Consider the following 15,697-nt stretch of genomic DNA (forward strand, 5'->3'; position numbering starts at 1 on the left):
AAATTTCATTTAATCATTTATTATAAGAAATAAAAAGTTTTAAAATGACGATGAAGGAAATGAACTTTTCTCAAATTAAATATCACATTTTATTTTAAATCATCTGTAGCTTAAAAATATTTATAATGACAAACTATCTCTCTCACTTTAATATTAATCTTACCACATCTTACAAATATTTATGAGCAGTTTTATACAAAATCTAGACTATGTATTCGTATAACATATAGGCTCATCATCCTAAAATAAATTCTAATATTGCGCTCTGTGGAAATATAAATCTCGAAATTGCACATTATGTACAAAATTTTCATAAAATATAAAATACCAAAACTCAAATTATATATTTACAAATCGTCACTTTCACCATTTTCGAAATTTATTACACGACTGCAATAAATATAATATTTTAACGAACGCAAATATTATTGTATACACAAAAATATATTTCATTATATTATGACTTTTGTACGTATATTCACTCAGCATGAAAAATAATAAATTTTCAGCGAGGTAAGTTCCCTTATGCCACAAAGATATGTACCTTAAAAGCAAACAAAACAACTGAAAATCTAATTGAGACTTGGAAATATCTCAAATAACAAAAAGAACTGGTCTATTTTCATGCTTATTTGAATAGTGTGTGAAATTATAAATGAAATCAATGTAAAAATAAATGATACTTTTATAGATGATGAAATAAATAATAAATTAATGGAAAACTGTGTGATTAACAACATTCATGGTCGACATTATTTACGCATAAAAGAGTGTGCAGAAATATAAAAAAAGAGGAGTACATATACTAATTTGAAGTACTTATTAATATACTTATTTAAGGTTGAAAACTACAAACGATTCAACCGTCGACCAATCGTCAATTAACTTCCTAAATATTACATTCTGTAGTAAATGTTTTTAGAAATTGGTATGATCATTAACACGAAACATATGAATACCATTATCAAAAGCAGTCTTTTCAAACTCATCGCTATTAAGCTTTACGAGATTATTATCTAACAATGTGCACATAAACAATTAAAATTATCGAAAAGTATCACTCTCCATTCATTCTCTTACATGCAATAAATTGTTCAAAACGACTAAATGATTGAAATATTAACTCTTCATCAAGAAATAATCTTCAACTATAATCTATAACAAACAGCTATCTCTTTTATGAAAGACCAGTTTTTCACAACTACAAGAAATAACCACAACAGTTCTGAATATAGAAACTGAATAGAATATAAATTGACCCAAATTCTTGCAAATGTGTCTTCATTATACCTACCGAAGATATTATTTTCCACATAAGACTTTCAACATCTCAAAGTAAATTTCATTCTGAGACTACAAATTTTTATGCAAATTCATATTTTTGAGAATATAATTAAAAACGAAAACTTCAATGAAAATATCGTTTTATCTGCCAAGTATTAGGTCGTCCAAAAAGTTCCTTTTGTTTTATAAGGAAATAATGGATGCACAACATTTTCCGTTTTATATTATTTTATCGAATTACGTATGATCTATTTTGTTCTATCAAAATAAAGATCACAACGTTCGACAGATTAGGTTTCATGTTTGTATAAAGATGTATCGTTGTAAAAGACGTGTCTGTAAAAGAAAGACACTTTTCTGACAATCTAATATTATAGAGAGCACTATACTTTGAATATTTTATATATTTTTTCATATTTTGTGTGCATTCTGTGCAATTTCCTATAAATGCATAAAAATCTGCAGTTTATTCATTACCTTTTCCTATACCTTCCAATAGTTTTAACTTTCTGAAGAACAAACATAATTTCTTATTCTGTCATTACTTCTAACAACATTCAACAAATTTTATAGCCGCCTACATGACGAGGCTCTTCGACTCTTTATCGCCAGTCCAAACTCTTCCTATTCAATGGTGCCGTATCTTACGCTTTGCAGTTACTTCTTGAAGTAATCGTCTCTTAAATGGTGAATGACTACTTCGGAATCGAGTAGATTCTTCTTGAGATCGTCGATGACTATTGGCTTCCACGAATGAGTTTCCTTTCAATTGTTTCTCATAAAATTCACTATCAGTTTTAATTTCCTCGACTGAAGGTACTCTGGAGCGCCTGAATTCTTCCATATCTTCATCGCGAGGTAGAGGACGCGTTGTATCTTCCGGAACCGGTCGACCATCCGGATACACTCTAATCACCATTGGTCCAACTAGATATGGACCAGTGTGCTCAGAGGATGGTTGTATATAATCGTGTGTTGCCATTGTTTCTTCTCCTATGCCGTTTACATCGCTATCACCGACAGCTGAAAGATAAGAACAATAAATATATGATTTCTTTAAAATTAGGAGCCGGTTACAAATGGTTCTATGAGAAAAGTAAGAATAATGAATACGTTTAGAATAGCAAAATTATTTTAGATAATTCATTTTTGCTTGATATGAATCAGGATTCTCAAATCGCTTAAAAAGATCAGTTACGTGTCTTCTGCGATTATACTTTTAAATTTCTCTTCGTAATTTCTCTATATGATTCGATATGAAGAAAGAGATTCCCATAATGGCCTTTAATAACCTTTCAACTTGTATATTCTAACGATTTTTATAATTGTAAGCTATTTCTTAAAAGATTCGAGAAGAACTTATTGATCTTCTAAATAGTTCTATTAACAAAATTGATTAACTATTCTGTTTACCTAAAAACTGCGTCAAAATTTTTTTAACATAATCAATAATCTTAAAGAAGAGAACGAATCTATCAATAATTTAAATAATCGAATTAATATTATTATAATATCAAATAATTAGTTAATATTAAATAATTGCTTAATCCGAATGAACATTGTGACTTAAGTAATTCATGTTCTTGTTGTTCACGTTAATAAATGAATGTAATCACGTAATAATACGTGACTAAAAAGTCATTCCTTTCTTCGCGTATATGACCTCCGCGTTATGATAATTGGACGTCTAATATTTTTATGTCAGTATCCCATGATACTACTTCCTACTTCCGTCAGATCGTTGTCGAATGTTTCTTCTCTGCAAGGACTTTCGGAAGAGACGTGCAAGAATTTAAACGATTAAGAATTCCATCTCTCTCTGACATATTCAACTTAAATAGGCTTTAGGCGAATATTTCGTACATTCTTTTCCATAGAAAAATTATGATTTATGTTAAAACTTGTAGTTTCTTACTATATTAACTGTTAAATTTAATTCAATAGATATATAAAATAAGACATAATTCGTAACATAATTGAAAAGAAAAATTATTTTAATAAGAAGTACTGACACTCCCTTATTTTCCTATAAAATGTTCTTCTTATTAGGTCCCACATGATATCATAGCATAACATTTTTATAGACGTGTAAAATTTAATGTACTTGGATTTAATTAATTAATTGGAAAATTATAATAAATACAATGATGTGCTACTACTTCTTGTAGCCATTGTAATATCACCTTCTTTACAATTATACTATCATTTTCAAAAAATTTACGTCATAAACCTGTATACACAATGATCTGGGCAATAGAAATTCAATAAAATCAATTAGAATATCAATCTGAAGAAGGTCTTGAAGATCAATTAAAATAAATTTCCATCTAACATCTCTTCTAATTTCTTTTCTTTTATTCTTCTCTAAAATCTACGAGGGAAACTAGAACATCGAATGAGATTTCTCAGATCCTCGCAGTAAACATTTTTCATAGCATCCAAAAAGCCTCCCCGAACTTCGGTTGACTCGTTCAGATGATCGGGTGAAAGTGCAGTTAAAAGAAGCTGGTCCAATTGAAAACAACCGTTCTGCTATCAAACGCGATCTCGTTCGGTTAAAGAAAAAAAAACTTTCTATAGTGGAACGTGCGCGATTGAGACTTGGAACTTTCTCACAACAGTATTTGTTCTCCTTCATTTCGGATCGTGCAGATAATAATCTCTTTCAACGCTTACATTTCTTTTTAATCATTAACAAACGTCATGCGAACTTGATTTTCACGGTTAACATTTTTCTCGACTATTATGTAGTCGGTTCGAGTACAAGCTCTTTTCGTTCTTTTCTTTTTCCTTGTCAATTAGTACTTTCACCTGTATTAATGAACTTCATAAGGTAATTAGAAAATTAACAGGGGTCAAGAAAATGATTCTAGAATGTAATTGTAAAATGTTTTTCCCCTTTTATCACCTTTAGACATCTTGTTTTAATTGTAAATATTTGTATTAATTAACTTTATGAGGCAATTAGAAAATTACAAAGGTCAATTTAATTTAAATAAATTTCTATCGTAAATACATACCTAATGAATCTGTTCCGATGGAGAAATAGAATTCATCTGGCTTAGGAGCAAGTCTCGGAAAATATGCGTTTTTTATCATGGCCCGCCAAACTATAAACAAGAAATAGTAAGTTAACGTAAATAGAATTAATTTTTAATATTATGTTCGGTTTATTCTATGTAGTAAAAGTGGAAATCTTACTAAGTCCTTTCGCATCACGTTGATATGGATCCAATTGATCGAGAATGTTATTGTCCATGTTAGCTAAGTTCCGCATCCCGGCAACCAATAAATTTTTGTTGCAATCCGGCATGGATGAATCCGCACAATACTTGGCTACTTGCATGCTGAATACTCTTAACAAGTAACTCGCCTGAAATTAAACATTCTATAGGTTATCTTTAAAAAGAAATTTAAATAATCTCTTTCAATATTATATATATATATTCGATACAATATATATCGTTACTGACCAAATAAATATTATGTGACAAGAAGTAATTCTTCAGTAATGACTGCAAATATTTCGTTCAATTATTTTTAAATATTATTTCCCGCCGAGTAACATCCTTAAATCCGATCTTTAAAATTCTCCCTTTCATTTCTAAGATATTATTATTAAAATATGGTTCAAATATAAAGCACTATGCATAATATAATATATACAATCAACAAATTCAAATATTGTATTATTAAAATATATAAGTCTTTAAGAATATATCTTTGCAACATCGATTTTCAATATTCTATTCTTTAGTACCAATAAAACCCTTTTTTCCTCCTTTTATTTCACTACATTATCAATCAGAATACAATTCTGCGAGCTAATTTGCTTGGGTACTATCTACAGCATCATTTATGTCAAATCAAATATCAAATGAAACTATGAAGATCAATATATGAGCTGTTTATTTGCCAAAAAACAAATTATATAATATAAACATCAATCAAGTGCTTTAGTACTAAAATTTCAAAAAAGGGAGTTAATAACTTTGACCTGTGAATAGCTCATACATATCGTATACAGAAGATGGATACGTTTTTCTCTGAGTAAATCATCATGACGATCATCGCGAAAGCTATTTTCCATTCCGTCGAAGCAAATGCATTCTACACGCGTCCGGTGAAACTCGGCAATGTGTAACATACAGGATATCGAACACTACAGTTATAACAAACAAATATATATGCGTGTCGCAGCCTGTACCGTACATCACGTATCGGGTTTTGATTGCGATACACACGTTTTTTTATTTTTCGTCACGAGAAATTCTGTCTGCCACGTGAAACATGCCCCCGTTCGTGGTGCGTCTACGTAAAGCACAATGATCGATGTCCACATACTTTTGGCTCTATCTATGGCTCAACGATTACGCGAATATTCAACCTTAGAATTTCTAATGACATTTCTGTAACGTCTTTTGGACAACAACAAAATATTTCGAAATTTAATAATAGTGACAATCGATAAGTGTTACCAATCAAACAGTGTTGGCAAGCTCACTTGCGTAACGATACAATTTCTTTCGTAGACATCTTTGTAGTAATATTTTTGATGAATCAATCTTTTATAATTTTTGTCATTCATTATTTATACAATTATATTAGGCGAATTATTTTATTTTTGGAATGTTATTTCTATATTTCAGAATTCGTATGTCTAGATTTTGAAATATTTATTTCTATGATTTGGAATACTTATTTCTGTTTCTTTTTTTTTAATTTTTATTTTTATTTCATATATTCATATAAAGATAAATTCTGAAAATGAGAAATTTGTATTAAAATAAAGTAATAATTTTTAACAATAATTACTTTTTCAATAAAATGTTTAAAAATATACTAATTTTGTGTTTGAGTTTATTTATTCATGCACATAGAAAAATGATACTTATAAAGAAGAAAATATTTTTATGTACGATATAGAACGTGATAAGTTTCAATCTCGACAAGTTGTGCTCGTTCGTACATCCATGTATTCCGATGCTGACCTACATAAATTTGCTGCGTGATCGATGGTGGATCATTGTGTTATTTTTTAAAAGATTTCGGAAATAAGAGAGTCTAAATGGACAGAGAATCGTTCGATAAAAAATTCCCGTGAACAGAAAATGAATACAGATGGTAATCTTTCTATATGAACATAAAGATTAGCATATTTTCAGATTTTAGAAATGTTAGATATATTGAAATATCTTAAGTCGATTCGTTAATATGAGTTACAAGTTTAATCTCTCCATAGATAGGGAGCACGTACTTGAACTTCAACTTACGTCAATCAGTCTTACAACAGTTAGCAATCAGTTTTACCAACATATATTACGAACATATTACAGATATTGCGCATAAGGCGATTTTCACGCCTTTTTCTTTTACCGAGATTATCGCGTGTTTGGATGATTACAGCTTTATTAAATTATTATATTAAATTACTCCAATAGGAAATTTAATATTAGTTAATATTGTAAATATTATTATGATTAAATATTAATACGATATTAATTATATATTAAGAAATTATGTTGCATTTAGGAGTTCGAAACTAGCTGCTTTAGAAGTTAAGTTATTCATTTATTGACTTAGACAGCTAATTTCGAAATCCTCGATGCAATATAATATCTTACTAAGTAATTAATGTTAATAATTGATATGAAAAATTCTTCTTAGAATAAGAGATACTTAATTTGTATATACATATATGTATATATATAAAATGTATAATAATTTTTATACCGAGTTTAATGAACTGTATATATATATATATATATATTAGGATGTGCAATGCGAGAATGTTGAAGAATAATGTAACATATCTCTCTTGCTCTCTTGCTACCGTATTTGATTACCACATTCTTTCTTCACTGATAAACAGTAACCCGTTTAGCGACTGTAAGAAATATAGAAATGTACTCAGAATAATGAATTATCGTACTTATATGCTACTTTAAGATTCAAATAATCTTAAAAAGAATAAGTAAAAATAAAAAAACATATTAACAAATAATCATGATTGACTAATTCTGCTTCCACATATTTGACATCCATAAACAGTATTGTTATAAGATTAACAATCTCCATTAGTCTTATGAATTAAAAATTCTAACTTTTATAATCAACGTTGTATTGTAAAAAGATTATTGAAAAAATTGATGAATTAAATTTTTCCAAATATTCTATGGCTATTGTTGACAGGCAAAGCTACTATCAACAGATGGCAAAATCATTCATCGCAAACTGTTGCGTTTGAGACCGTTTCTATGAAAAAGAGAAGTATTACGAGAAGAAGGGCACAATGTCATGAGAAAAGTCAACGTCCGATGCGCACTCACGCAATTACACTCGACCGGTCTGCACAAGTGCACGAGCAGAGCATTTTCAGCGAATGCACTCGATCGTGTTCGGTGAAAGTCTGCTGTTGTTGATATCATCCACAAACTACTGTGGTGCGAAGTTTATTTTATGTAAAAGAAAAAACTTAATTTTCGTACAAAATACATCAGTCATATATTTTTTAAGATTCAAGTGAAATAGAAATAAACAATAAGTTTATCTATGAAAGATTAAATAATGCAAATCCAAGTTCCATATATATAAGTAGTGTTTGTCCCAATAAATGATTATTAAAATAACAATTAAAAATCAAATTTTATTCAAATATAATTTTTTGGAGAAAGATTTACTCTATAACGTCTTCAATTTAGAAATGAAAATAATCCTTACTTTCTCACCCCTGGAGAGGAATTCCCACATGGGGATCGCAGAAGCAGTGACACTCAAGGTATAGCATCCCAGAACAAAGGTGAACAGCATAGCAGTTCTCAGAATCTTCATATTTGCTATTTCACTTATCTTTAGTAGCTTTCACGAACACACTTTTTATACGTATTGTTAATCTAGGGAATTCGATCTATCACAGATATACTACCAACGAAAACACTTGTTTTATGATTCAGAATATATATACAAATGATATGATAACGAGTCTCAAAATTAAGAATTATTTACTAACTAACCAAATATTAGTAGTAATATTGGATAAAATTCACGTGGACTCGAATAGACGCAAATGATGAAACGACTTTATCGCGTTCAATGGTCTTTGCAAACTGGCTGAATTTCCTTCAAACCCCGGTTATATGTATGTTGTGTATGCCAGTGACGTCCATGAAACACCAGGTCCCCCACTCCTACTTTCAGGAACAGAGTCCACTGCTTGTTCCATAATGTTTACTTCTTTCCAGGATGTCACCTAATTAATAGATACTTCTGTGTAGCAAAAAATATATTCATTACTTTTATGTTCTCTGAATCAAAATCTTTAATTCATATTTTTTAAGATTCATTGGATTATATATGTAATGCAATAATATCAAAAATACAATGCCTACAAAAGTATTGGCACACTGTTGTATTTTGTACAGCATTTACATAATAATTAAATAGGTTCAAGTATATTAAATTTTGTATTATGTAATAGTAATTTCATATAACTACAAAAATTTAATATTTTAAAAATGAGGTGACGAATCTGATAGAAAAAAAGGTTTCATTGTATATCAACTTTTTTGTTTGTTTGGTACATTAAATTATGAGAGTTTTACAATAGAATTAAAAATTGTAGACACAGAGAAAATCAATTGAAAACGAGTTTAAATGTAAGAGGAAGTCCGTGGTGCTCACTGTCATGAAAGGATCCAATCTTGCTTATCAGGTTCCTCCAGCTACTTTAACAATAAGCCCTTAGAATTACATTCTTCAAGATCCTAACTCTATTCGCCAAAAATTACTATTATTGAATTTCCACATATAAAAGAATGAAAGTACAATACAAATATTAAAAGATAAATATTGTTCAAAATGAAATATCGTAATTGTAAATACGTGATTTTCTGTATCGCATTTATGGTGTGTTTCTCAAAATATTTACTATGATTTATTTTAGTGTAAATACATATACGTATATGATTTATTTTCGTATAAAAGTTTATGGCTGCTTGAAGATGTACGTGACGTAGGTCAATGATCGAACTATAAATTAATATTCGCCTAGAAATGTTTCCAGTCACTCATATCGCAATTTTTTGGAATTTCCACACAAAAAGAAGTATAATTTAAATAAAATGATTTTTCATTTACACCATAGAAATATATTCTATTACTAGAGGGCAATAATATAGAACAATAACATTTCAGTTTATGACGTTCCGTCACTTGATTAACAATTTGCGAATCTGGAAGTACAAATTGATTTTCTATGTAGGACAGATGATATATGAAATATTAAAAATGATTCTACTATTTGTATCTACTCGAGCACGTTGGGAAGACACGTGGATGGAATATTAAGAGGAGTACCAATTATAACCTTTTAATAGCACTAAGAAAGATATATTAGTTTTTGATACTTTTTAGCAATATTTTTTTACAGGTATAGTATATATTAGTATGCTTTTTATAGTAATATTTAGATAGCGAATATACATGCATTTATAAGATCTTTAAAAGTATGAAAATGTACAAAATGCACATAATATCTAAAAACATAAGAAATATTTAAAATGAAGTACATAGTTGTTACATGTATCCCTGAATGGGTAACTTATGTTAATAAAGATGTGTATAAAAGTGTATAAAAATCTATAATCTAGTATATTGTTCAAGTCTGTACAATTACGTTATTAATGCTGAAAATGATTTCTATAAGCTTTCATTTAAGATGATGAGCAAGTTAGATAACTTTATGAAAACTTCAAAAGAAAAATTGGCGATGAATCTTTTTTATGATAATAGCGAATGTGAGAATTGAAATATGTACCACAAACATACTTTCACGCACATATTCGTGTCGATGTAAGTGTACATTGACGAATAAGGGGCCCTGTACGTATTTTGTATTATTCGTGCAGCTAAATACAGACAATGCGAATGGTCGTCTGTTTAAGTCAATTACTGTAACCAGCGTCGTTCCAGGTAATCTCGACTATCTTGTAGGTTTGCTGCACATTTAACAGTCAGCATGCAGTCATCCAACTATTATGTCATTCGGATCCTATAAGAATAGATCTACAACAGTGGTTCTCAAATTATTCTTTATGAATTTGGGAGATGAAAATTATAACACAAATCAGTCCAATATTAATTTTTATAAAACGACATTCTGCATTTATTATTATAAAAATTTATATTTTTACAAGGCATGAAAACTCGTCGTAGCAGTAAATAAAATTATAACATAATTTAATTAAATACAAAACTAAAGAGATAATACGTTTAAAAATTAACATATATATAGGATTGTGTGAATTCAAATTCTCAAAATCTTAATTTATATTACCATGATTTTGAGTTTGTCAATTTTATTAAGAATCGATTTCGATCATTTTCCTATATATCGGAAAACATAACCTATAATATACATGATACTCTAAAGTTTGACAACCAAATTTTCTAATTATACTCCATGACTATGATTAATAAAAGAATATTATATAAACACAAAATATTGAATTTATTATTCTATGAAGCTGATTCTTGTTTTATTTAATAAATTTTGTTTTATTTAATAAAATTATGCACGTACAAAAGTTCAATGGTTTATTCTGTATGGTTGAAAATCACAGCTGTACAATTTCATGAATGTAATTGTAATATATCTTCGATCGATAAATCAGCATAAAAACAATTGATTGTGAAAAACAATTTACTTGAAAATGAATGACCTTAGAAAAATCGTATATGGAGATTCGTTGACTAAATGAGTCATTCTACTTTCCAAATCTATTGATTGTGGCATTCATGACATATGATCCAACATGATTGCATGTGCACAATTTGTCTATGACTTTCATCCATGAAAATCTCGTGAACCTAAGAAACTTCCTTACTACGTTATATAGAGTAAGGGAGTAAAAGAAGTCCATGATAAATTCTGATTGATTTTTAATTGATCAACTGTATCCTTATCAATTACGGTCCCCTAAGGTTATGTTTCTCTTAGTTATATGAAAAATGCATTAAGATGCTAAAAACGAAAGTCTAATGAAGGTAAATCTAGAACATGTATGTTGCATGATGATGAGAAGATAAGATAAGATAAGAGAATTATAGAATAAGTTACAAAGTTATTTTACTCAACATAACTAATATACATATATTCTTTATTTTTGTTTGCCTTGCAACTTTGCAGTGATCTCCTACTCTACATAATCAACATGTTTTGCTTATTACTATTTTACGTTAGCAAGAAAATTCATTAATTAAGTTATTATAATGTAACATTTGTAATTAAAAGGTGGTGTGGTTAAAACATTTTGAGCATTACTATGTAAAAAGTAGTTAATTTATATTCATTATTTGATTTATTTAAACTTATGAAACTTACATTACTATGTAAAAAGTAGTTAATTTATATTCATTATTTGATTTATTTAAACTTATGAAACTTCATACTCGTTTATATAAATGTATGTTTTAGTATATTTAATATGTAAATATATGTATAGTATGTTAGATAAAAATGTTGCCCCTCCAACAATTTAACTTTTTCACAAAACTAAGCAGTGAAGCTTGACAACCGTTTTTCTTGGTTCGCGAACTATGAATTACTTGTAGTTGTTACAAGTGCATCTCGCTTTTATTTCCCATTTAGATGTTAAATTGATCGAATAAAAATGTATACTTCGCTAGTTTTGTTATAGAAAAGAAGAAAACAGTGAATCCGCTTTGTACAATGAATATTTTATCTGTTATTCTAAAACAATTTTGTAAATATTAATAAATAAATTAACACAAAAAATATCATTTTATTTTTATTGTTTGTTTTTATTATTTATCGTCAGTAGTGTTAAAATTGAATGTAGGACGATTGTCAATCGTAAAATGAATATCGTAATGCAAGATTATGGAAATCGCTTCCGCTTTTCATCACAACGATCGTCATCCGAGATAGCGAGGTGCAGAATTTGTTCCGGTTGACATAATAGTTACAGGATGTTCCACTCTTTTTACAAATTTCTGGTGTGAATTTCAAGTATTTGTATTAATGTAAAATAAAATCAAGTTTTTCCAAACCGAGGTAGATGTAACATAAAATACCTAAAAAGTCACGTATTTAACAAATTATTTTTATATTTAAATTATTCTAATATTATATTAAAGTATTAAATTGAATCCTTTAAATAATTTAAAATTGTATCTATAATAATTGTAGAATTATTAAATATTAAGAGATTATTTCAACCAGGATACAAGGAAAAATTTCCCATTTTTTTAATCCTATAAAAAATATTCCATAAACAAAAAGAACTAATAAACATTGATATTTCGACTAACATAGCCTCATGGGTTAATAATGTGGCGCCACGAAAATATTTGCCGCGTCTTACAAATGTATAAAAACAACATTAATTCATAAGAAAAAAAGATGAGTATGCAACGATTTAATGGCGCAGTATATCGAAATGAAGCCGGAGAGAGTTAAATGAGTTACGATTTGTTGCCGGTAACGGTGTCAGCGAGTTGAAATGATTATGCGTGAATTTTTTGGCGCGCTGAGTGATGCGAGAATGTGGCGCCTCTAAGGAATGCAGAATTACTACTACTACTACTATATATGGAACAATATTAGGATTGATTAATGAGTGTAGAAGCCTTATAGCTGAAAATTCCCGAGGATTGCCACGTCTTTTCGATATGGCGATTTGTTAGAGAATGAGTTAAATTTATCATGCTAAGATCTGCAGGCTCATCATTGGGATACAATTACATTTTTTTATGAGAATTCCTTCTTCGGCCTCTAAAGGTTGTCGCAGATACCTGGTCAATAAATTATCTTGAAATAAAATTACTATTATATACACACAGAAATAATTTATCTATCGTCATTTCGTGTATGGGAAAAATCTAGTTCTCCTCAATTTGAATTGGATAATGTATTCTTTATTTACGAATAGTCTAACCTTTTTCATAATACAAAATACCTTATGCTAATGTGTAGATGCGTATGATAATCTGTTGAATAAAGTTAATTTAACTATTTCTAAATTAACTATGTACGTTATTTCTACGTTGTTTCGTGAAGGATAATTTATCACTGGCTGATTATAATGAAATATCAATTTTAATCAACTATTATAACGAAATGTAGTGTATTATGTATTGGTTTATAGCAATGAAGTTAAAGATTAAATTAGATAAAATAACGCATAAAATTTATATAAATGTATTACGAAAATATTATCTTTCCAAGATAGAAAAAATGCATTAGAATAATAGATACTTTACAAAATTCCACTACATAAATCAGAGGTGCAAAAGAATTTCTATCATTAAGTAAGAAGAAAGATAGGTTATCAAAGGAATTTTCTGAAACCATCGACTAATTTTATAAAATTCTAGGACCCAGATGAAAGAAGAAATTATGACGTAAAAGGTCATAATTAAATTCTTGGAATTTCCTTTCATAATCACACTGAGTAAAAGTCAAAATTCAACAATGTAAATTGGCTGAAAAAAGATTGTAAATGAAACGAGTTAATATAATGTTGATTTTTAGAGGAAAATCAACATCGATTAAAAACTTTATATGAAACAAATTTTCTTACTCTGTCATCTTTATCTATATGTGATAATTAATTCTCCCATTGTATTAACTTTTAAATAGTATTGAATTATTTATGACTAGAATAATTTAGATCACTACTCTATCGAATATTTAATTTTATTTTGTATTGTACATTCCCAACGATAGAGATTAGTAATTAAAATAGATTGAATTAAAAATTTAAAAATTAAGTAATCTGATTCTAAATTGTCATGATCTCCATTGGCCCAATATCGATAATACCAATGAAGAGTTACTGATAGCGCGAAAATAAATGCCGGATCTACCTATCGAACGGTTTTGCATATGAGTGCAATAAATTTCACAAGTTTTGAATTCCAAAGACATATAACAGTACGTCTGGTCACGTGTACAAACCTACGCAAATCTTATTGACAGCGTTATTCCGAATTCAGGAAATTCCAAGTTTTCGTTTTAACCTGAGATTTTACTGACTGATGCCAAATAGCATTTTAGTCGAACGAGAGATACCGAATAAAAGTAATATAATAATTTTATTCACATTTTCAATTTCGAAAGGTGAAATGTACAAGATTGAGAGAATTTTTTGTTATGGAATTCGTATTTTGCAAATAATTGCATATGATGACTTATGTTTCTGATAACACACGTCTAAGTTCAGTGGTTTTTATTTTTGTCTTCCTGACATTAACGCAACCTTATTAATCTTGGCTATGTACATACATGTATTATATTACTTACTTGAATGTATCCGTAAAGCTATTTACAAGGACGTGTTGGTGCTGTTGCATTTTTTGTGAATAAATTACTATAAAAAGTTATTGATAAAGTTTAAACAATAACGCATTTCTCTTAATATTTAGTTTAAAAATTGTATTAGTTTAATAATTAAATTTAAAAGCTATGTTAGTTCAAGAATCAAATTAAAAAATTTTAAACATACTAGTCTATTAATTAAATGATTAGAAATTTAAAAACTATATTAGTTTAAAAATGATGTTAAAAGTTTAAATACTTTATATACAATATTATTTTAAATTTAAAAGTTAAAACTGGTCCAATACTTAAATTTAAAAATTTAAAAATTATATTAGAGTCTAGTTTAATAGTTAAATTTAAAAATTTATAGTTTAAAAATGATAGAAAGTTTACGTAAAAAAATGGAGAAAGACTCGTATTACATAATTTTGAAAAAATACGAAGTAAAATTTTTGACAGAGAATACAGAAGCCTATAATTGATTTGCATATTTTTTGAAGATTGGGGAATACATGGGTGATGTAAACGGTGAAACATCTTCGTGTGGGACATAATTTAAATGCAATTTAAAACTAGTTTAATGGAGTTTCGTATACGAATAAACTTCTTAATTTTCGAGGTATTCGTTCACTGACGTCAATACGAGGAATATTGAAAAGCAGTAAAAAGTTAAACTGGCGCCGTTTTGCCGGGCAACGAATCGTCTTTATAGACGTATAATTAGAGATTCAAATATCTGCTTTTAAAAGTATGTGAAAGAAGTTGCTTGTCACCATCTCTTCTTTTTGTCGGTATAGCGGAATACGAAAAGGGTCGCATACCTACACCTATTTTATTGAAATACTATAAATGCGGTTGTTTTTATACTGTGTCATTATTATTAAATTAATATTTATTACTATAAATTATCTTCATATGTCAGTGATGAATATTTCAAGATGAATCAAATAAATCGTACAGAAATTTATTATAGATAGTGAAATAAAGGCATTTTATACAAGGCAAATGAAAGAAGATACTCAATGGAAAATTTTTGGATCATACAAAATAATTTGCATTATTATATAAATA

The 15,697-nt window shown here is 28.4% G+C and overlaps 1 protein-coding gene across 3 annotated transcripts; it reads right to left on the reverse strand.

Annotated features, from left to right (window-relative positions):
- Window positions 1–71: 71 nt before the first annotated feature.
- On the reverse strand, window positions 72–8,446 carry Reg-5 (Rhythmically expressed gene 5). 3 transcript variants are annotated; one of them, XM_069109059.1, is made up of 4 exons: window positions 5,529–5,746; window positions 4,486–4,657; window positions 4,305–4,394; window positions 72–2,307 (listed from the first exon to the last, which is right to left on the reverse strand). In XM_069109059.1, exons 2-4 carry the CDS (start codon window positions 4,628–4,630, stop codon window positions 1,913–1,915), a joined length of 630 nt encoding a protein of 209 aa, XP_068965160.1. In that variant the 5' UTR covers window positions 4,631–4,657; window positions 5,529–5,746; the 3' UTR covers window positions 72–1,912. The 3 variants fall into 3 exon arrangements, with proteins under 3 accessions (XP_068965160.1, XP_068965150.1, XP_068965140.1); XM_069109049.1 differs by lacking the exon at window positions 5,529–5,746 and adding an exon at window positions 4,758–5,514; XM_069109039.1 differs by lacking the exon at window positions 5,529–5,746 and adding an exon at window positions 8,005–8,446 and having other exon boundaries at window positions 74–2,307.
- Window positions 8,447–15,697: the final 7,251 nt, after the last annotated feature.

The sequence above is a fragment of the Bombus flavifrons genome, chromosome 1 (genome assembly GCF_040668555.2).
Source record: "Bombus flavifrons isolate JBK064 chromosome 1, iyBomFlav1_principal, whole genome shotgun sequence".
NCBI lineage: Eukaryota > Metazoa > Arthropoda > Insecta > Hymenoptera > Apidae > Bombus > Bombus flavifrons.

Excerpts from the sequence above, each read along its gene's own strand:
- Reg-5 (XM_069109039.1), bottom strand. The coding sequence starts at position 8,115 with ATGAAGATTCTGAGAACTGCTATGCTGTTCACCTTTGTTCTGGGATGC. Across the intron at positions 4,658-8,004 it reads TCCTCTCCAGGGGTGAGAAA|GCGAGTTACTTGTTAAGAGT; the intron begins GTAAGGATTATT and ends GTTTAATTTCAG. Across the intron at positions 4,395-4,485 it reads ACGTGATGCGAAAGGACTTA|TTTGGCGGGCCATGATAAAA; the intron begins GTAAGATTTCCA and ends TCTTGTTTATAG.